The sequence below is a fragment of the Coloeus monedula genome (assembly GCF_965178545.1).
Source record: "Coloeus monedula genome assembly, chromosome: 3".
Lineage (NCBI taxonomy): Eukaryota > Metazoa > Chordata > Aves > Passeriformes > Corvidae > Coloeus > Coloeus monedula.
In genome coordinates, this window is record NC_138783.1 from 22,403,650 (window position 1) to 22,427,467 (window position 23,818).

At 40.6% G+C, this 23,818-nt stretch overlaps 1 protein-coding gene across 1 annotated transcript in view; it reads left to right on the plus strand.

Moving 5' to 3' along the window:
* Positions 1–852: 852 nt before the first annotated feature.
* Positions 853–23,818, plus strand: part of GSK3B (glycogen synthase kinase 3 beta) — a 149,655-nt gene continuing 126,689 nt past the window's right edge. The window contains exon 1 of the mRNA XM_082278654.1: positions 853–1,078. Coding sequence (XP_082134780.1) covers positions 991–1,078 — 88 coding nt within the window. The 5' untranslated portion in view covers positions 853–990. The remainder of the gene's footprint in view (positions 1,079–23,818) is intronic.

Here is a 23,818-nt window from a genome sequence, read left to right on the forward strand (position 1 = left end):
AGGAAAGGGGAGGGGGGCCCGGCGGGAGACTTCAGCCGGGCGGGCGAGTCCTATGTGCCTTGGGCGCCTGGGGAAGCAGCAGCAAAAGCAACAGCCGCCGCCAGCGCTCTGAAGCCGGGCTGAGGAGGAGCAGGGAAGCCGCCGCCGTCATGGCCCGTGCCGTCGCCGCCGGCTGCCGCCCGCAGTGCAGCGTGCCCTGCCTGAGCCGCCGCCAGCTGCCCGTGCGGGCGCAATGAGCGGCTGCGCCGCCGGAGCCGCCGCCGCCTCAGCGCCGCACTGAGCAGCAGCGTCAGCGAGCAGCGAGGCCGCCTGGCCGCCTCACCCCCCTCCGCGCACCGCGGATCCCGCCGCCACCACCGGATCCTATTGCGAGTCGTTGCCGCATCGCCTCCGCTCGGCGGTGCCCCGAGATCCCTCCGCCGGGAAAAAAAATAGTCCCGTTGCCTGCCGCCTCCCTCAGAGGCGGGGGGGAAGGAGAGGAACGGGGAGTGGGGAAGGAAGAGAAGGAAGAAAAAGAAGAAAAGGGAAAAAAAAGAGATAAAGCAAATAAAAGGAGAGAAACGCGGCGGCGGCGGGATCGGAGGAGCCGGGCCGCGAGCCTCCGCCCCATGTGACTGGCGCCCGGGGTGGGGGCAGCGAGGCCCAGCGAACCCCCCTCGCTCGGGAGCGGAGCCGGGGGGAGGCGGCTCTCGGACCCACCGGCCGGGAAGGATGGTCGTGTGAGGAGCGGGCGGCGTGAGGAGGAGCAGGAGGAGACAGGAGAAGAAGCAGCAGCAGCCGCCGCCGCCGCCGCCGGGCGACAGAGACCGAGAGGGGAGGGGGCTTCCCCGGGGGGGGAAGGGGGGTCCCGGCGTTTCATGTGGCGCGTTCCACCCGTCTCCTGCAGCTGAGCGAGCGAGGGAGCGGCAGGCGGGCCCGCCGGGGCGAGGCGGAGGGCGAAGGCAGGAAGAGGAGAGAGGTGATCGCCGTTGGGGCAGAGCGGGAGAGACCATGTCCGGGCGGCCCAGGACCACCTCCTTCGCGGAGAGCTGCAAGCCGGTGCAGCAGCCCTCGGCCTTCGGCAGCATGAAAGTCAGCCGTGAGTATCCTGCCCCCCTGGGTGGCGGGGTGAGGGCCGAGGGAGCTGCCCCCGCCCTTCGCCCAGGCGGGGAGCGGCGAAGGGAGCCCGGCCCCAGCCCCGGCCTCGGCAGCTCCTTTCTCTCCCCTTCCCCCCCCCCATTAACCTTGAATAGGCGCACGCCGCCGCTCCGTTCGGGGCCTGCTGGACGGAAAATCCCGGTGGGTTTGTCCTCGTCCTTAGCTCCTGGTCGCTGCCAGCGGCCTCTGGCTCATTAAAAAGCCATTTTCCCCCCCTTTGTGAAACGGATTGGGAGCTCCGTAGCCTGTATTTCCTTTTCATTGCCCCCCTCCTCCCTCCGAAAGGAGGAAACGAATTGCGGGCACACAGGTATGACCGTGACATTCACGTTCATTATGGTTTTTTGGGTTTTTTTTTAAGCACTCCTGGCTGTGAAGGGGAGAGAGCATGGAAGGTTTTTCCATGCACCCGTAGATCGGGTGTGAGCACCTTTTAGTCCAGCCCATTAGAAAAAAAAAAAAAAAAAGGAGGGGGAGGGGGAGGGAAGCTTACAAAAGGTGTCTCTAATATTCTCCAGGCTCTGGTAAAATGCTCAGAAGAAGGCACAAGAAAATGTTCATTTTGAAATAACTACTCCATGGGCTCACATGTCACGCTTGGCTTTCCTTTTCCAATTTTCTGATCAGAGGAATATTTTTAAGAATGAGGCCTTGTGCTTTATTCTGCACAGGCATGTCGGAAATCGTTCTTAATGTGTGCCCATTCTTCGTATTCTAGCTGTTGGGGTTCGCTGGTTTTATGTGAATTAAAAGTATGTATTAAACCTGAACAAATGTACAGTGCTAATACAAAAAGGCCTAGTTCTGAGTTGCTATAGATCAGCTTATCGTATGGAATTTCTTTAGTCCCGGTTTGAATATGTTCACATTAAGAACTGAATTGTTCTTCCAGATTCATTTGAACAGTGTAGTTTTCAGAGATATTTTCTTTTTTCTTACGGAAATGCAGGGTGACATCTTTATGGGACCAGGAATGCTTGATAGGCATTCCCATTCGATTGATCTATTTGATACTCACGTAAAGCCACACCTGACATGGCTCTGTAGGTGCATGCCTGCATCCATCGCAGGGTGTTTCATGCCAAAGCAGTGGGAGAGTGTGAGCTTTTTGACAGATGAGAAATTTTGATGGTTTTTTTGCACCGAAATGTCTTCCGCTGCGGTTGAAGCCTTGAAGAGAGCATTTGGCTCAGGGGCTGTAGTCCACCTTGTATCTGCATGATCACTGTGCCAGCAGCACTCCAAAAACCATGGGTGCAGTTAACCCATATGAGCAGCATGACAGTGTAGCTTTGCTCAGGTCCAGCATTAGTATTTATTAAGGATTATTGATCTGTACAGAGAAGAACTGTGGGTGACTCCATTTTAATTTACTGGCTTATTTTATGTGCCTGTGGAATGAAAAGCAGGTCTTGTTGATCAGTGTTTCTGCAGGTGGCTGTCTAAACCAAGCGAGACCTTAACCTGTCATACTCCGCAACTAAATGTGTCTTATTCAGGCTCTACGGCTTGATTCTTGAAAGGTCATTGATGCTCCTTTTCCGTTTATTTGAGGTCAAAGACTAGACAGATGCTTGCCTGAGAACAGGGTGCTAACTGATGCAGACTAACAAGTTTGCAAATATGATTCAATCCCAAGTGTATTACACTGAGGGAGAAACAAAGGCCGTAACATAAAGCGCATGCACTTGTGATAACCCCCCCAGTCGCTCTAGTCATGTGCTCCTGGTCCTTCTGCTGTCTGGAAAAAAATGTCAGAACAAAGCAAGAGAACCACATTCAAGGATTCTGTGGGAAGTGCAGTTTCTATTTTCAGTTAATCCAGCCATGTAAGACAGCCTGGGAAGTTAACTGTTTGGTTTGGTTTGTTTTTTTTTTTTTCCTCTTTGCTTTTTAAGTGAGAAAAATTCCAGGATGTCAAAAAAGGTTTTATTTTTCTGGTTAGCGGAGTCTTGGTAACATCACATGATGTAGCAAACTGTCTATTGCCAATGTGGAGTGCTTGTATGGCGAACAGAGAATTTGGGCCGCTCTTTCATTTTGATATATATTTATAGGCCGATACTTACTTACATTCTGAGCCAGTTTGAGTTAAAGCTGGGACAAAAGAGTCCTTGTGAGGTAGGTGAAAATTGATGGATTGGTATCTTCTGAGTGTCTGGGACATCTTGAGTGCCTCTGTCTTGGTGCGGGTCTTTTGGGAGCAAAACCGGACTTGTTTGATGTCAGCTTTTTTGCTCTTACTTGTAAGGAGGGGTGAAATCAAATGATGAACTCTTGCTGTGATGTCTCTGCAGCTATTGCTTCTCCTGGCTGAGCACTCCAACAGTTACCTAGGAAGGATGGATCCAAGTGATGAGGAAAAGGATTAATAAAATACTGGAGGAGGGTTCATTGTTACTTGTGTTTCCTGGGAGGAGCAGAACTAGAACCGTAGTGGGATTGCTCTTCTTCCCAAGGTATATGGGGAAGAGTGAGCAAGGATTTTTCATCTCTTTGCTGTGCAATTTATTAGATTGAATATATGATACTTTGTTCTCAGAAGTTGGTAATTGAATGAAGCACTGAATGGAAGGATGGGAGATTACCAGCAACTGCTTCTCCTTTGGCTGTTGGGAAAGATGACTTCTCATGCATGCTGCTCTCATTGCTCTGTAAGGGATGTTACAAGGGTTTTAACATCTCTGCAACAGTAGGAAGCCTGTGGCCTTCATGTATCTCTTTCAAGCCATACATCTGTCTTCTGAAATCTGACTATTTTAATTTCTCTATTTATATTTTGGTGGTTGTGAAATTACTCAACCATATGTATTTCTACACTGAAATAGTTCTCAAATAGGGTATTCTTTGTGCGGGTTTATGTTGCTGGGTTTGTAGGCTTTCCCTGAACAAAAACAAAAGTGTGTGTACTCCTTGTGTTGAGCCTGTCCCTTAAAAGGAGGGAGCTAAGTTTCCAGTTTCCCACTTGCTGATATTATCAACCTGCTCATTACAGTATGAGAAGAGATAGGAGCTTGAAGTTTTCTTTTGTTCTTCACCTAGTTGCTCTTGCATTGCTTACAGATGTACGTTGTTTCTCAAATGGGACAAAAATAATCCTGAAATATAAAGGGTAGTCATGCAACACATGACCAAAAATATCTGTATAAAAATAGAAGTCTCAAAGTTTGCAGTTTGAGAATTTTCATCTAATGACTGTAGAATTGATTTTTTTTCCTTCTCTGAGCTTCTGGGAAATAAGTGTTTCAAGTAACACCAAGTCCTTGCAGACAGCAGTACTTATTGTAACTGTAGCCAATTGTCTTGATGGTCTGCAGTAAATAATGTCTTGGCTAACACTTGCCATGAAGAGTTTTTTGCTCCATGTGTGAGTGTCATGGGTCTGTAATTGGTTATGCAGAATTTGTCAACTTGGAGGGTGAGAAAGGCAATTTTATTTGCTTTAGCTAATGCTGATGTGGAACACATACTCTTGTTGCAAAATCTAAAGGACAATCTTGTAATAATTTATTTTGGACTCTCTGGAAGAATGTTACAGTGGTGCCAAACTTGGGATTTGTTGAAGTTTTTCTCTTCTTAGATTCACTGGGTTTTTTCTGTATTGTAAAATCTCCTGAAAACACAATAGTTTGGTAAGCCTATATTGCTGTGTATTGTTCACACAGAGCGTGATAGCTCTTTAAAAGTGGTTCATGAAGGAATAGTCTCTGAGTTTGTTGCTCTCTTAGTAGCTATTCCACAAGCCACTACATAAGTGACTGTGTCTTAGGTAGCAGTGGTGTCTAGGTGACAGTTTAGTTTAATACTGTGTGGTGTCCAGGTAGGTGTGTGGGAAGAGCCTTGGAAAAGAGCACCCTGGGCACCTTCAGTGAGAAAGAATGAGTGGGGCTGTTGAAACTGGGAGAATGATTGAGATAATACCACCTGGTGTTTCTCAACCCAGTTAGGGTAGGGCCCTCTATTGCTTTGATAGCAGTTTCTGCCTAATTGGTTTCTGAAACTGAAAGCTGCCCATCCTGCTTTCCTTGCTGGAGAGAGGAAAATCACTCCCAGAAGCCTGCTGAGCGTTATGTGTCTGGCTGTCGCTCATCCTAGCCCTGTCCAGCTTTCTGACTGCTGCTGGGTGAGCAGCTTTCCTCATTCCTAGACTGGAAAAAAATGCACTGAGGGGGTCAGCTAATGAATGTGTGTGCCTGAATGAAAAGTGTTTCATGTTACAGTGCCCCAAAGTTGTGTCATGCAGTCTGAAAAGGAATAGAACTGTCTGCTGTACTTAATTCTAATGCTGACAGACTCTTTCCTCTTTATTCATACTGTTTGATAGTTGAGCATTCCATCTCTGTTCTGCACATTTCCTCATCCCTACACTGCTTCTTGGAGGTGATCTCCTCTTGCATTACCCCTCGATTCACCTTCTGTATTTCCTAGCAATACTGGAAACGTCTTGTTCCCCTGTTTACACAGCAATGGCTTGTGGAGTATGTTCCTTGCCTGTATGCATCCTGGCTCTGGAAGTTGTTGTATGACTTCATTTGTTAACTTGATAGGTCCTTGTAGGTACCACAGAGCAGTGGCAGGGAGATAAGAAAAGGTGACGACCACCCCACGGCCTGAAGAGTTTCCCTCTTCTGCCCCAAGAGAGTTCTTTAATTTTCATGTATTCTATCTTTAAGGGCTGTTTTAGATAGAATATAAAGGACTTTTCCATACTGGTGTTCAGTTTATTCATCACAGATCTTCACAGTGATACAAATCTGTGGGATACTGGCTGTTGCTATTCCCTCACCCCATGCTCTCTCTTAAACTGGATGGATGGGTGAAGATCCTGAAAGCCTACAGGGTATCTGTGTGCAAAAAGCCTGCAGTTAAAGCTTTGTGCTGTGATCAGATGTAACATTCTCTGAAATGAGTTAATGCTAAAGCCCTTCATTATTTGAATGCAGTAGACAAAATGTGCTAGGTACTTGGAGAACACTTGGAGCCCCTTGGTTCAAGGTATTGGAGTATTTTTGTTTTAAATGACTGAGACCTGTTTTAAATTGCAAAGTCTGTTACCTCTGAGTTTCCAGAAACTTCTATAGACATCTTAAAACTTGGACACTTTTCTGGAGTTCTCTCCCTTTTGATTAAAAAAAAAAAAATAAAATCCCAACAAAAAACTTTACTCTGAGGACTTTTAGTCACCCATAGCTAGTGTGGGAAGTGCTAAAGTGGCTGTCTTCTGCAGCAGCGATATGGCTGGTGGAGTTACTTGGCTGCTTTCTGAATTTAATGAGCATCAGCCCGGAGCAGCCTTGAAAGACAAACAAAACTTTTAAAGTCAAGCAACTAGGGAAAGGAGATTGTTGAAAGTTTGAATGCTTCACAGAATACCCAAGTCCATGTGAAATCCAAAAATTTGTCTTTTCACAACTTTCAGAAAGCTGCTCAAATAGGGGCTCTTTTATTTATGTATGTTGAAAATAAATGCCAGTTACAACATTTACAGTGTGACAAGAAAATACACTCTTTTGTCCATAAAGTCTCAAACCCCATAGTGTGCTGTACAGGTCAGACCCCCTCTCTTCAGATGGAAAACCAGAAACTCCCTTGTTATTTCTCATCCCGTAGAGACTGTTTGCAAAGTGCTGCATACTGCCATTGGGGGAGGTGGATGTTTGGAGGCATAATGGTCTATGCCACTTTATATTGTTTGAATTGGTTTAAAATGAAACCGCTTCAGTGCACTGTAGCAGTCTGATCTTGAGGTGAGAAAGGTGTGAGATACGGTAGCAAGATGCGGGTCTGTGAGAAATGGCTACAACGTCATAGTCACCCTCAGACAGCTGTTCCTGGTCAGTGCTGCTGTATCTCATTAAACAGAAGACTGAAATGAATCTCTACCTGAAGTTTTTGCAAACTGGATTTGGATAACAACTATTTGCTTTCACCACCTCTTCAAAATCCCTCCTGCCCCTGTGGGTAATGGCTTACCATGCCATAGAGAGAGGGTCATTATTTACGTGTTATCCATGAAAACAGTGCATGTTTGTCTCAGTCCTGTATTCTGCAAGTGCTGCTGTGTGATGTTTTGTCAGGGCAGTAGGAGAGGTGAGATGATGGCATTTCAATAGAAACTGATGTTGGAGAGCTTACTGAAAGCAGTCCTATATCACTCTCTGAGAACTGTCAAAAATGTGGATGCCCAGAAGTCATACTGCTGTGCCTCTAAAAGAAGTGGACAGTGATTTGTTTGTATGTTCAGTGCTATCAAAGAATCTTTCATTAGGTGCTCTTGCCACAAATGACTTGTCTGTTGTTCAGAAAAGGAAATAAAGCAAAGGAGTTCACTCTGTACTTTTATCTCTTGCAGACGGGAAGTAGATCTAAGCATTTAAGGCAATTTGTGCTCTCACCTAGTCTGTCTTATAATGGAAGAAAGGAAAGTGGTAAGATAGCTTGTCAATGTCAAGAACTCTGGGCTTTTTTTTTTTTTTAACAGAAGCCGTACAGCAACAGCTCCTTCTGAAGGGATGGCTCCAGTCCTTGCCAGGAGCTTTGCTGCATCTCTCTAGCAAGGACTGTGTATTTTCTGGCTTGGCCTCGTCAGCTGAGGGAAGGGCTGTTAACTGTGTATCAGTACCAGTGTTTCCTGCACAAGTGAAAGTGGGCTGCCAGTTATCTTCTATGTTGATTATTTCTAGATGATTTTCAGGGTTTCTGTGTGGGTAACATGGAGTCAGGTCACCTGAAGGAGTAATGCTGTGGTGCCTGCCGTAGGAAATTCACTTTAGCTTGCACAGAAGCGAGAACATAACAGCTAAGAAAAATACAGCTATAAAGCTTTATTTGTAATATATCTGAATAGGGATGAGTGTCTCTTTCTTTCAAGGGTATAATGACCAATGTAGCATTGATGTAGTATTTTTGTGTCTGAAAAACGTCTCTTAAACTTGATATATCATAAAAATGTGTAGCAGTATAGTTACATTGCTTGACATGTCTTTTCAGGCAGTTGGACTGAGTTGGAGAAACATTTTAGTAGTCCAACTGCCTGACAGTAGATGATAATAAGAGGCCTGCTGATCAAAAGGGAAAGGGAGGATATTTCTCATTGATGCCACTGGATAAGTAATGCTATGGAGGGTGTATAGGCCTTAGAAATACTGGCCCTGCACTGTGCTGTTGTGTGTGCATGAGGATAAATGTTTGAGTGCAACTGCAAAAATTACCAGTCTTTTGGGTCAGAGCACTTAGAAGGAGAAAAGTTGGGTGTTGGCTCTGAAGTTATAACCAGAAGGGAAGCAGGAGCTGAATTTTTCTAACCAAGGCAGACTTCTTACAACCACATCATCTCTTATGACTGTTTTAGTAGGAATATAATTCTTGTCAGATACAAGCCCTGTAGTTCAGAGTAACATCTTTTGCCAGGAATGCAGGCAATTGTTTAATTTTCAGACAGGCCAAGAATATGTTTTGCAGAAAGATAAACTGTGACTGTTGCTGCAGAGAAGAATTTGATTTTTCTTGCTGTGTAGAAAGAGAAAGACAGTTGATAGTGCCAGTCTGGTTTTTTGATACACAGCCTCCTGTAAACATTTATGTAGAGTATACAATGCTATTTGTACCCCACCTCATCTGCTTAGTTGTTTTAAGTATCTGTTTTAAAAAAATAGCACAATGAATTGACCTGTATGAGTGGGTTTCCTAGAAGGGGGGAAGGGGTCACAAATTCATCGGCCTAAATGAACGGAATATTTGGTAGTTGGCCAAGTAAACGTGAATCATTTGGCACGGATCTTTATCCCCATGAATGAAGCCCATAGCCATAAATGTATTTCCCCAGTTCGTGGGGTTCAGTATCAGCATCAGAAAAAATGTTTTCTGCCTCGCTTAGAGAATGAAAGCTTTCTGGCAGGGCAGTCTCTCTGCAGGTGAGTAGATGGAATGTTTTATTTTCTTTGTATATACAATTGCTCAATTGAAAGCTAAAGAAGCGGAAAATGGTATTGTCCTTGAGAAGATCATATCTGTTGACCATTTCATTTCTAATCTTGCAGTCTTAATTATGATTGTGCGTACTGCCTTGGGAGCCACGGGTATGTATGGTGTCATGCACCACTGATGCCTTGCAGTTGCAAGTTAATGGGTTTTTTTCTGTGTTCCTCAGAGAATAGAGGAACCTTCCTAATCAAACTTCAGTTTTGGAGACTTTGGAATAGATTTATCAATATGTTTTAGTAACCACAATGAATCGCAGAGCTGATCTGAGCCTTGGGGAAATGTTTGAGGCCCGTGGAAAGCTAGGGGATTTTTTCTGTTTGTCTGGGTTTTCTAGTGGAACAGCTATTGAATGTACCAGAGACAAAAGCATGATGTTTGTGTGGAGTGGGAGAACTTTACTATTCCAGAAATTGTGGACCCAAACTTCAGATGATACTGGTCAGTGAGAGGGCAGGGAGGGCTTTAATTGCAGCCCCCCAAAAAAGGTACTGTCTGTTTTAGATTGAGCTCAACTTTAAACTTGCTCTTCCTAGATCAATGCAGTGGGCATGAGTTGGTTTGGGATTGTGTGTAGGTTCTTCAAGTGACATGGGAATGGGAGTTGAGTTCGATGGACTCTACATGTGTGAGTGAAGTTCACCAGCAGGAATGTCTGAATGTCATTCAATCAATCAGAGCATGTTTTAGAAATGTGTTTGGCTTAATGGAAGGTCTTCTTAGGGGAGTGAGTGCTGCCAAATCTTCAGGTCTCTTCTAGTTCATGATAGACTCAACTTCAATGGACTGAAGCCTCCCTTCAGCGAGAGTCACTGGCTTTCAGTGTCCATGAATGCTGGCAAGATTCAAGCATGACAAGTGACATGGGATCTCTGACAGCAAAAGAATGGCGCTGTTTTCCCAGGTGGCACATTTGAAATGCCTGTGGGATTTTGGAGACAGGTAGAGATACTCATGAGGCATCAGGCAACATTTTCTGGTTGGTGTTAATGCCTTGGCTTCAAGCATTAGCCTGTGGATTTTTTTTGTTTTTCAAATAACCTGGGTTATTTTTTCAGTGGTAATATTAGAGCAGTTCATGATTGACTGCAAATATTTATTACAGTGGGCCAACTCTAAAAGTGAGTAGTGCAGAAGTGTTTATGCTGTGTCTATAACTTTTAACAATTATAATACTTCAGAAATACTTACCGAAACAATGACACTGCCTGCATTTCACAATATCTGGTGAAAGCCTTATTTTTATTCTTACCTTGTGGGATAATTGCAAAACAAGTATTTTCTAGAGTTAGTTTAAAACGTACAGTATCTACATATGCCTTTTAGTTTTTTAGTTTATTCAGACATTGTGGGGGTGGGGGGGTTTTGTTTATTTTGTCCTTTTGTCTTTTAAGTGAAGAGCAAGTGGCATTATGAAGGAATTCCTGGCAGACTAATTCAAAATCAGTAGATTCTAGCTGAGAAAAGGCATGGTAATTTGTCCTCTAGCAGCTCCTTTTACTCTCTCACTTTTTACGTGTGAGTATAGAGACGCACACACATACATTGTCGGAAATGTGATGTGGAGGGGAGGAGATGATCTTGAGTTCTGAGATCTGGAATTTAAACCTGGGCCACATGTGAAGGCTTCTGCTTTAAAGCCTTTACAGACTGTTCTACATGTATGATTGCAAAAGTTTATCTTTACATGCAAAGGTGCTCATGGTATTCTTGTCTGAGTATCTGGGAAGACTGGTAAGATGTAGGTTTTAACTTGCTCACTTTGATTACTCACGCTTCCTGTGCAATCTTCTGTGCTGTGGTGCTTTTACCTCTCCCAGTGTTCTTGTGCACTGCTCTGCTTCCAGTGAAGTTCCAAAGCAGTGGTGCACTGGGGTTTGCTGCTGTATGGGTTTATCTGCAGAGGTGAGCAGCCCTCATCTAGTACTTCACAAGTATGCCTTACACCCTTCAGGCTTAAGATACGGTAGTGGGGGAAAAAATCCCCCAAAGCCAAGGCTGCTAGGGGTGACATCTCTGTCTGGTGTGCAAAATATTTTTCTGGGAAATATGAGGAAGAAGCGTATGGAAAATGTATCAGTAGTCCGTTAAACTGTGGAACTGATGCAGGGTGCTTATGAAGTAAGGAGAACAAAAAATTGATGGGTAGGACTCAGCTTTCTTGAAGACTGCTGTAGATAGGGTATTACAGTTTTCCTTTGAGACTACAGATGCAAGTTTTCATGACTGCATTTGAAAGCCCTGTGTTTTCTAAGTATAGTAGAGAATAAAGGCAAGTATTTCTAAAAATTCAGTTAATGTCCAGGATTTTGTCAGGAAAAGTAGTTAATACAGGGATAGGGAATTTGTCCACAGATGAAGATGAATAATTAGCTTTCATGTGACACTGAAAAGAGCATATGTTCCTGAACTCCTGGAGATTTGTTCATTGAAATCCGTTGAATTTCTCTGGACGTGCCTTGTGCTGTTTAACTTTGATTTCTTATATTGTCTGTGTTAATATGAAACAATCTCATACTTAGGAAATGTGCAGTGAGTCAAATAGTGATTATTTGATCGTTTCTATTTTCTACAACTTCTTCAACCCTAGTATATGGAGTTACTCTGTGTGTGGGAACAGCTTTGCCATATATATTACTAGTTTTTGTGCTTAGGTGGAAAGTAAGTCATTAAACATTAAATATACAACTACCTCGAAGTACCTTTCCCCCATTTTAAAATGAAAATACAAAGAGCTATTGCAATAATTCTAGCATTCTTCCAGATTTGTAAATTATATCTGGAATGTTCTCCTTTGTCAAATGTACCTCTTTGGATGTCTGGAGGTAGGCTATATAGAGTGTAACTCTACAAATGTGAAAAATCTAGTGAAACTATAGTGACATTATTGGAAGCTGGGCTGTCTGACATGAGAGTTGGTGTTCCTACTGAAAGTTCAGGAGTGTATTAGCTTCTGTGGTGGACACAGAAAGGTAGGCTGGTACAGTTATGAATCACTTCTGCTTCAACTTGGCATAGGATTAAGAAAAAAAATACTCCTTTGTGCTACTAGCATAAATAGCTGAAAACTTCCAGAAGTTGTTCAGAAATGCCCTTTTAAAAAATATGGTGCTCTTCAGATTCTTACGAAGTGACCCATCCCATGGCTGTTCTTTGAAGAAAAGGATGTGTAGACCACATAAACGAAACCTCTTAAAAGGAGATCAGCCATGGATCGTGCTGGTAAATGGAGTCAGCTATGTGGCATGAAAGTGCTTGTTTAAAAACATACCATCCACTAAAACACTTAAATGTCTACTTTTATGGAATACTGTTAATTTTTTTCCTCCAGTAATTTTGTCACTGCATAATTTTCATTTTTTTGGCTTTATATAGCTGAGAGCTCTTAGTTCCCTTAAACTGATGTTGGATATGGACAACAATGTGCAGTGCTGGAGAACTGTGTAATTTATTCTTAGGTGAAGTTACTGAATGTGCTTAAAATAGATGGCACATATATATATATGCATATATATGTGTATATATATAATTCAAGGCTTATGTCTGTATTCATACCTCCTGTTAATGGCTTGGATGTTATTCTTTTGGGTGTTTCCTTATGGCAGCTGTCAAAGACAGGAAAGTGGATTAGGCAATGCCTTCATCTGACCCAGTATGTCTGTTCTTAAAAATGACATATGTTTATATTGTATATGTGCACTTTCACAGTGTTAACTATTTTATATATCATGGCAGAAAATATGACTTTTGTTTGTCTAAGAATGGATCTGTTGCCATTATAAAAGAAATGTTCTTTGAAGTTAGTCAGGATTCATGTCAAAGCAGAAAGATGTGCAGAACCAGGACTTCTGCAGTTTTGTTTAGTGTAGTAGTAATGTTTTTTGTAACTGATCTAGGTAAAATTTCTACACTTGCAGATTGCACTCCTCTCAGAGGAGCTCCAAGGACTAAAGAGCACATGTTCAAAATTATCTTAACCAAGTGGTACCCTAAGTAGGATGAAATGTAGGAGGGCTGATGTCATCTGTTGTTCTTCAGTAAGGTTTGACTGCACAGACTTGACTGTGCTGATAACAGGTTTGGGGGTAACCGGGGCGGTAGGAGGTTTGCAGAGAAGAATCTGGAGTCGGATGTTTGCACAGTGGCCATGAGTCAACCAGTGCTGGAGAACCAGCAGATCTTTTACTGGATGTATTGATGGCAATGTCATGTAAAATTCATGGAGTTAGTCTCCTCACTTCTTGGCATGCCAATGAGCTAAAGTACAGCACCTGGTTTTGGTATTATACTGGGAGAAGAATAGTTGCAGGTAAAGGAAAATGGTCAGAGGTCTAAACAAAGTGCTTTAGGGGAAAACTGAAAACACTTTGGATATATATTTTTTTAGAGGAGACAGAAGGGAAATTTCTTTTGATTATGTTCTTTCAATACATAAAAGATTGCTGGCAAGAAAAGACAAAGCTGTGTCTTCCCTACTGGAGATGAAACAATTTGTGGACTTAAACTGCCGTAAACACTTACTAAGCTAGTTGAGTCTACTCTTAAGAACAGGAACACTGGAACAGATTAGGAAGGCTGTCAGATTCCCAGTAGTGCCCGTTTGAAAAATGAAGATGCTTGCCAGGTAGTTTATATATAGAAGTTTGGAGAGGTTTTAATTAAGACAGCCTGTAGTCCCTTATGGTATTACTTTATGTCATTCCAGTTATTTCTGCATGGTCTTGGGATGAATTTCAGTTACAGCACACTGATCCTCTTCCTTCTTCCCTTGGGATGAGGTAGCCTTGTGTTACTGGCAGCTTGCTGCCGGTTCCTGGATGTGGAGATAAGGATCTGTGAAACTGGCCACAGATTTAACATTTAAAAGCAAGATATAGATTGTCTTAGAGAGGTCATCTAGTCCAGTCCCCCTTCAATGAGCAGGGGCATCTTCAGCTGCAGCAGGTTGCTCAGAGTCCTGTCCAATCTGACTTTGAAAGTTTCTAGAAATGGGCATCCACCATCTTTCCGTTCCAGTGTTTCACCACCCTAATTGTAAAAAAAAAAAAAATTCTTTCTAGTATCTACTCTCACAGAGCTTCCTTAGTCTTAGGGTTTAGGTAAATGTACTGTATTTGGAAAAGCAGTCGGGGAGTATTTTTAGTTAGAGGTTTAAATCTGCTCTGAATTCCATTTTTTGATACAAGTGCTGTTCAAATGAAAGCTTGCTCTAATTTGGTAGTCCTGTGCTGCAGTTGAGAACCACAGACTTTCAGTGGGGGATTTCTAGATCTTGCTTTGTGTGGGTCATGAGAAAAACAATGCTTTCCTTCAGTTTTTCATCCTGTGGTTCTTGCTTCAACATAAAAGAATTTAGCACAAGTCAAGAACTGCTTAGAGCTTCAGGCAGAGACCAGGACCAAACTGCAGTAGCTGTATAGGTACCAAGCTTCTGTTAGGGGTGTCTATCTGCTCCAAACAACTTAGAGTGTATTGCTTTGGTTTATAATGCCAGTGCAAGAAGAATATTCATCCATTAATATATAACTACTGTCTGTTCACAGCAGTTGCTTCATTTTTAATTCAATAAAAGGACAAGCCTTTGAAGATTGCGTGTAGAAACCAGATGTTGCATAGAACATGAACCAAGAAAGAAAACACGTTCTTGGTCTTGTACATTTGTGGAGTGTAGGTAGTTGTTATATTATTTTCATTTTATTAGTTTAAAGATTCAAAGTGGACCTTAAAGCGTTGCTTTTTGTCACTTTATTACCCAAAGTTTTTGGAGATTTTAATGGGCTTATATGTACCTTTTTGGCAAGTAAAATGGATGTGTGAAACTGTTAAGTCTAGAGTTCTCACAGGAGAAACTATAAAGATACATTAGAGCAGAAATGATCATCTGTACTGGTACGTGGTTTCCCTTTTGATGCAGAAACTTTGACTAGAACGAAACAAATGCTTTTTCTGTGCTTTGCAAAGCTATAGTTGTATTTGGTACACATGTGAAGTTACTGTAGAAGGTTGGAATCCTGAACTGTAGATATAACTGAATTGTAAAATTTTCTTGAGTCCTTGCTTCCATATTCCATGTGATTTTGAATATGAAAAAGTAGATAAATGTCAAATTAGTATTTTTTCCTCTTATTCTGCTCGAATAAGAGAGAAGAAATGATAACCCAGCAACCTTATGCCAAAGTCCTCCAAGGTACAGTAGTAGTCTTAAATGCCTTTTATTTTTTCCCTTTTAAATCTTGGGCTGATGGAAGGATTAGAAGGTTGGCTGTAAGCGAGGCTCTTGCTAAAGAAGATCGTACTTCATTTCTAGGCAGTGCTTGGCTTAAGGCTGTACTTGGTGTTTGATCTGACTTTGACATGCACAAAATAGTCCCATCTCTTAGATGGCTTAGACTGTCAGGGCATACAGTTCTTTTTTTGTCTGCAGCTGTCATTATCTGAATGATGGAAGAGTTCACAACTTGTGTATTGTGGAAAACTTGTTCCCCTTCCCTGTTGATAGCTGTGAGAGACTGGGATGCTTGTGCTGACATTCTTCAGCTTCAGTGCTCTGACAGCAACAAGAAGTCAACAAAATAACCTGGCATCAGAAAAGGCAGCAAGGAAAGAAGTAAGGCAGAGCCTAACCAAATGGTCTTTTTGGGTTTGGAACCATTCAGATTATTTGAGTTTTCTGAAAATGAGGCTTCAAAGTAAATAATAACAATAAAATTAAATTGTTAAATCCCCTCTCTTCCCTGAACTTGGTTGTGAGTTCAGGATGCATTAGATGAGTATGAGGCAGTTGGTAAGCTAACTGAAATTTTAAGTTAATGCAGTTCTTACCATTGAAGTACCTTTCTTGTGAAGAAGGAATGGAGAAAAGTACTCATTCCTCCCCTTCCATATTTGTAAAATACTGGTAACTTGTCTTCATGTTTAAAGTCTCCTCTGGTTTAAGTGGTCACATGTCACTTTCTTGGTCCTTTACACTTGTTGTACCCAGTATTTAGCTGATGTTAGACTCACAAGTAGGGTGTGTTTTTTTGGTTTTTTTTTTTTGTGAGTTTCAGTTCTGTATAAATAATGTTTTACAAATAAAAGAATGTTTTTTGAGGGAAAAGAGTAAGTGGAACAGCAAGCTTGAAAATGTGTCTGGTTTAAAGAATGCAGCAATGCACCTTTGGTTTAAAAAAAGAAAGCAGTGAGAATTTGAAGTTTCATATCCTACCGATGTTTTAAATATGTTTTTTGAACAGAACTTTTTGCATACTGGCTTTGTACCTTTTTAGAAATGGTGGTAGAAGCATATGTAAGTGGGCTAAGTTTCTAGATTTGGACTAAAATTGATGTGCAGATCAGTGGATCCAGCTGGGAAGTTTTTAATTAAGCATGCTAATTAAGTCATGTGGTGTACCCAAAAGCAGCGCTTTGTTACAGGGGAGAAGAACAGTTTTCTTGGCAGTGAATGAAGGAGAAATACTTCATTGAGCCACTCTTCTAACTCCTTCCAGTGGGAAGAAAATATGAAGTCTAAAGTCACTCAAGAAAATTTGAGTACAGGATTAAAATTTATATTTTTCTTATTTTGCTGCATCTTGCATTTTTCTGTTTTTAAACAGTCTTTAATATGGAGCAAATTCTTCCTTGTGCCAGTATGAACAGGAATACTTCAGTGACCATGAATCCAGGTGTCTTAGAAGTAGCATGCTGTGAAGTGGGAGCCTGTATGCTGGAAGCCTGGACAAGGTTCTGCACAAGGATGCTGGTAGGAGTGGGACATGTGAGCAGTATAGCTGTGAAGGTGATAAGTGATTGTGGTTGGTGTTCTGCAGTGGAGACAGGAAAATGAGTGGAGTTGGAGTTGGTGCTGCTGAAGACACATGCAGAGAACTAAACATCTACCTGTTTACTTGGACTTCACAAAAGAGGAGTTCAGCCTGAAGCATGAGCTGGGATATCGGGGAAAGGTGAATTGGGAAGTGAAACTGATGATCTTTGTCTTAATTTTAGCAAAACAGTCAGATGTAAATGGTATTTTTTTCTCTGTAAGTACTATGAGGGCAGAGTGAGCAATTACTGCTTTTACTTCCCTCAAGTACACTGCCTGTGTAAAAATAAGGGCATTGAAGTTACAAAAGGATGTATTTTCTTCTGAAATACCTATTTTCTGTTCTCCCCACCCAATGAAAAAGAATTTTTAGAATGTTTTTCCTCAAGAAAGCTATGCATGTTAAAGACTTGTCTTGATTGAATATACACCCAGGGCTATACCATATAGCATCCTTCAGTAAGAAGTTGCTGGACTTGGGAACCTAAAAGATATTTTTCACTTTTTTGCTTATTACAAGATATATATGAGACGTTAAAGGTGATAAATTTTCATGATTTTAAAACACTACCAACATAACACTCAAAAAACCAACCTCAGACTTGCTGAGGGGGACGTTCTGGAATATGTGGAGACATCCTTTGTTGTGGCTTGAAGAGAAAGCCTTGGTTGGTCTTGTTAAAGAACAATCGTGTGCCTTCATCCAGACCACTAAACTGGCTGGAATAAAGCTAAAGTGAATAAATAGAAACATTCTAATCTAGTTATTCATGAACATGTATGAAATGTTTCTTTGTGGCTAGTAGTAACTAGAACAGCCATGTAGCTTTATCAGATGTTGAATTGTCTTGACTTGCAATGAGTTTAGGAATTTTCTATACTGGCAGACTTGTTTTCCAGTTTCTCTCCTGTTTAAGATTTGAGACCTGTACAAAAAAGAATTTTGTCTGTAGGATAAAATCAACTTTTCTCCTGAATCTTTTCCATTAGGAGAAAATAAATAAAATTAACTCTACCCTGTATTGAATTTGTCTGATTTATTCAAGCTTTCTGCCATTCTTTTAGAGGCATTAATATTTTTTGCCATTGCCTCTAGCATATTAGGAATGCTTGCAGATAATTTAGGGGAATCCCCTTCTCATTTTCAAATCCATAACTACCAATGTTCTGGTTGTAATCCAAGTCAGGGACTGAAGGAGCATTATACAAGGAACATGTATTACTTGAAGTTTAAATTGCTTTTCACTGTCATTGTTTGTGCAGCCTGGTTTGAACTTGGATTATTTGACATTTAGAGGGGAGTTGGATGTGGTTTCTTACATGAGAGAATGTACTGGCTGGTACTGCGTGTTAAGATGTAGGGGAAACCAGGTTGATTTATAAGTAGGCATGTCTTACCTTCTAAATCTTAAGGTATTACAGTTAATTTTGTGTGGAATTCCTGAGATAAATGGGGTTATACTGTTACAACAGCCTTCTGTAAGCCATCAGTGTGACAGACTGGACTTCTAAATTCAGTGTTTAGAGTATTTATGTAGAGATTCAACGTATTGGGGAAAAATGTGGGAGAATAATTAAAATTCATAATTAAGATTTGATTTTTGGTTGTGTTTTGGTTGGGTTTGGTTTTTCTTTTGAATAGGGAGAAAGTACATGTCCGGTTGTAATGTAAGTACATGTAAGGTGTGAAGAACATCCTTACCCAAATTGTAAGCTTTATAAATGAAGGCAGTTAGATAAACTTACATGAGTTCTATTTTAAACACAATTTTACTTCTCTATCCAATTTTTTCTTTAGTGCTTTTTTCATTTGTTTGGTTTTGGTTTTTTTTTTCTTTTCTTGTTAGAAATAAATTTTTAAGTGCCTCTTCTTGCTTTTAGTGAAATAATATATTCTAGATGTGGATAGAAGAGTTCTTTCTTTGATCTTCTTGACCTGTTTTCTCAAAGAATTTCGTGAAGGGAAAAAAACTGAAACCAAAACTGGTTTTGGTCAGAATGCCTCACCTATTTCCACTTACTGTTCTCACGTCCCTGACCTACTAACAGCAAAACCTTTTCTAGAAGGCTTTTTATTTCAAGGTATTAGGCAAAAATCTTGGACAAGTTAAGATTGTTAATGTTTAATATGGTTTGATTCTAAAAATTTGTTTTCTAATGCTTCTGCAGGTGAGGAGGTTCAGCATGATATATGCTCAGACAAGAGCAACAAAAATTAATTTTGGCAGGGACTTAACTCTAATCAAGTAGTAAAACATCAGTACAGTTTGTGTTGTTTCCAGGCACAGGTAGCCTTGATGAGCTTTTGTTTGGATCATGACTCACTAAACTTTTCTTTATTTCAAGTTCTGTTGGACTTGGATAAAAGTGCATGCAAATGTCTGCTTATCGTGTTTTATTTATTTTTAATGTAGTGTTGAGATGTGCCAGTTTGTGTTTTTATTAAGTATTCTTTCTTCTCTCTGTTGACTCTCCTGCCATGGTTCTTCTGTATTGAACATTTTGGCTAAACTCATGGTTGTTGGTTTTGTTGTGGTTTTTTCTTTCTCCAAGTGGCATTTCTTAAATGGATAAGCACAGCTTCAGAGGAACCATGACAAAGAATTTCTGTTGCTGTTACATTCCTTTGGTAACACGGAGCATGTTGTCCTTGGACAGTTGAGCTCAGTGCCTTAACCAGTCTGGTGACAGTGTTGCTTCTTGCTGGAACTGAGACCTGCTGCTGATCCTACAGGATGCTACCAGATACGCAGCACTGGGAAGACCTACCATGAGCCCACTGATTCTTGCTGTAAATCTGCCTGTTCCATGAAAATAACATGCTTTTTTGTTCCCATTAAGTAGTCCAGAGTTCAGTGCACTTTGTTTGTAGCAGATAAAAAGAAATTGTGATACATAAAAGTGAAGCACCAGTTTAATATGCTCTTTGAGGATGTTTCTGCTCTCTTGGTTATTGTGAAGCTTCAACACTGCAAGCAGTGAAATTAATTGTATTTACGAAGTAATCACTTGGTCATTTGAAGTAGCTTGATCACTGCAGGGTTGAGAAGTTTGCTCAACTCTTGGCAGAACCCTTTAAAAACTTCTACAAAGCCTGGCAAGTCACGTCTTCTGGTTATGAGGTGTCAGCCTCTTCCAGTGCTGTCACATACAGTTTATAACTGGATGTAAACAGCCTTGAACTTCTCAACTCTGGCTTAAAGGCTTCTTGTTTGTTGTGGGTTTTTATATTATTTTTTTTTGTGAAAACCAAAATGTGTAGCCTTTTTGATGTAGAACCATCTGGTTTAGTTCACCAAACCTGCAGGTGTAATCTGAGGTGCTGAGGCATGTAAGTTGCTGCATATATCTGAGGGTGATGTTCCACCTTGTAGCAAGGCCATAAAATAACCACAGTTACTATGAAGGTGTGAAATTTCGCATTTGAATTTTCTGTGTGGCCAGCTTTGGCTCTCCTTGGTTTCCTCTAACTGCTCATACATTTCCTGCTGGTGGCTCCAGAAAGAGGAATTCAGGTAATTTTGCCTGTCTCTACCTTTAAAATGTGAATTCAACTTAAATTATCATCTACACTCTACGAATGGATCTATTTATTTTGGCCTAATTTTGTAAGTATGCTTTGCCCTTTATTGCTGACAAACTGGGCTCTCAATCTGTTTTATGTGTAAAAAATCGTAGCCAAAGAAGTAAAAAGTAATATTGGTTGATATTTGAAAATATAAAATTTTAGATAAAAATTATATTCTTTGAATAATTTCCAGTATAAGCTAGCTACTTGATCTTGGTTGGAAGCAGTACAGAGCACATGGACTGTACGTCCCTCTGCCTCCAAATCTTGGCCTTCATGTTTCCTTGTGTGTTCAAACTCATTGTTTTGCCTCCATACTTCTCTGAGTATACACCCAAATTAGAGTTGTTGTTTTTGGCTGTGATTCAGGGCTCAGAATTTACTGTTTTCCAGAAAAAAATAACATGTTTCTACTCAGAATTCCTTGAAATATAATCTGGCTGCAATCCATTGTTCTGAATATGAGGCTAAAACTGTACTTAAATAAAAATGCCCGCCTTCAAAATTTCCTATTTTCCTCTCTTCCCAAAGGAAGTATAGTTAGATTGCCATAAGAAGCATTCTTCATTGTGGTAGACTATTACTGGAAAAACAGTGATTCTGAAAGTCAGTGATTATCTATAGGATAATAGATTTTTGTTTGGTATGTTGGTGTGTGAAGTGATGGCTTTAATTACTGTTCTGAGGGTTGAAGGGTTTTCGTGTCTTTCAGTGTAACTCAGAAAGAGTGCAAATATATTTGAACTTCTTAAACTTTCTTACACAGCCAAGATAGCTGGGGTCTCTGGCTGATGTGGAGTATAGGCTTTTTGAGTCATCTCAGAGGACTCAATTACTTTCATATTTATTAAGTATATCCACTTAAAAATTCTTAGAACATGCAGTGTGCTTAGGGAAAGCCACTGCTAATTTGTTGAGGCAACATTAAATTATTTATACAACAGAGTGGTTGAATACTTGCTTTAATGGTAAAAAAAATTGCTATATACTTAAGTGTCTGAAATGACAATTTTTTTATTAAACTTTAAAAATATATTCAGTATATTTAGCTTGTCTTTAGGAAGCTTTATTCCAGCAATAAACATGGTGAGTTTCTGTTATGTTGGAATATTGAAATAATGGTGCACTGAAATTTCTGCTATGGAAATAATTGTGAAGTATGTATTTATTCCTTTTTAAGAGTTGTTTCTTATGTTGTGGTAATAGCTCTAAAGATGTCACCTTTGCAGTTATCAGAGTATTAAACAATTTTCTTTGAGCTTCTGTATGGCAACTACATGCCAAATCTAATAATTGATAAAATCTTGACTTTCAGTCAAGTTCCTACTTTGTTGGCTCTGTCTCACTATTTAGTTCCCTGTATGTGGAAGTCTGAGGTCCAAAAAAGGTAAAATACATGCTTCTTCAAAGACTTGTCCTATGACACGTTGAGTCTTCAATGCAAAGTTTGGGTTTTATCTCTAGGGTTGCTGTACAGTAGCTTCAAGCCTTTGCAGGGCACTTGAGTCAAATGTGTTGCTCACTGCCATGGAGCTGGTGGAAATGTGCTCTCTTTTGGCAGAAGTTAGTGTTACTTCACTGTGGAAAATACTTTGAAGCTGAAGGAGTTTATAAAAGTTGGAAGCTGTGTAGACATTCATGAATTGTGGAAATTCATGTCTTTTGAAGAGGCTCTGGTCTCATGATTTTATTTTTTCGTATAAGTGTGCTTTACTTCAGCAGTGACAATGTTACTTCATTTTGGTCAAGCTCTCCTACAGGCAGAGGAAAAGTTGTTGGACTTGGAGCTGTTTAGTCTAAACCAGCTGTTCCTGAGTTTGGGTCACTAAGTGGATTGATCTGTGGTTGGCAGGGTGCTGTATGCTGGGGAGGCTCCAGCTCCCGTAAATCTCTGCATGGTTACAAATTTTTTGCTTTGTGCTAGTGATGGGAACCGCTATCCAGTGATTTGCTGAGTTTGTGGTAAAATCAGTTTGTGGTGTTGTGGTAGCCTTTGACATATTCTAGCTTGATTTCATGTTATAGGTGGGCAACGTTGAAGTTTTCAGTTTCCCTGAAAGCTGAAGCTGAAATGCACATTTCTGATGAGCAAAAGACACCGAGGTTTTCTGAGATGCTGTGTTTTGTATGGCGTTTCGTCCTTTCGTTCCATGCGGTGTACATTTTTATATTGGCTTTATAGAAATGGTACAACAAATATGTGGGATGTATATGATGTGTTTTATCTTAAACTCAAGGTATACCACAGTTGTTAAAATGATAGTTTTTAGAATTAAAAAGGTCAGGTGCTACTTTCTTTTTTACTGCTTTAATTGACTTAAAACTGCAACATGTTGGGTAAAGTGTCATCTTTATTTAAAAGCAGGTGTTGCTTCCTCTTTTGGTTTATAATTTTTTTTTCCCTCCATCTGTTGACATGTGCATCTATAAAACAAAAGATGCAATTTTACTATCATTTGGGATGTTGAGGTTCCAAGTCCCTTGTTATTACAGTTCGTGTTCTGCATTGAGCAGCCCTGTACGTTGTCTTTAGCTGATGGAAAAACCATGTTGAAGGAACCTACATCTATCCTTTTTCTCAAATGCTTAATGATGTGGTGCGCCATGTATACCAAGTTCTTTTGATAAAACTCTTAGATATGACATAGGTTGATGACTGAATCAACAAAGACTGTGATTTGAAGAAGCAATGAGGAGTTCTTTAATAATGTGTTTATGAAATGAGTAGCTGTTCGGATCTGTTTCGACAGTGTTCTGCTCAACTATTAGTTAGTATGTTTTAACTGTGATTATAAAGCCAGTCTTTTCCTTGTTGTGGAGATAAAGCAGTTGCATTGACCTTGGCTGATCAGGTCAAGGTATATTTAAAGGTGAGTTGTGCATACCGAATTTGAAGTGAGAATATCTGTGTGTAATGTGTCTTACTTTAATCTTACCTAATTTACTTTTTCCTCAGCCCTGTGTAGATAAGACCTTGGGATGTTTTTTGTATTATGTTTTACTACTTCAGGCAGCTAGTTACGCTGTTAATACAGACCAGGGAGAAAATACTTACTGCATAGGTACCTCACAAGGTGAAGTATCCAGAATTTAAGCATTCAGAGTAAATTATGCAACATGTACAGAGGTCTTCAAGTCATCAAGTTGGACAAAATGAGTGTGATAAATCAAACTCTTAGGCCTAATGAGATGAAACATCAGTGTTCAGTGCATGTTTTTACTAGAAGGCCAGCAAAGAATCAAAGGTTATTACCAAGTGTCCTCATAACCTAATTTTTCCCATAAAAATTGACTTTTTTTTCCTTTTTTTTTTATTTATCTTTTTT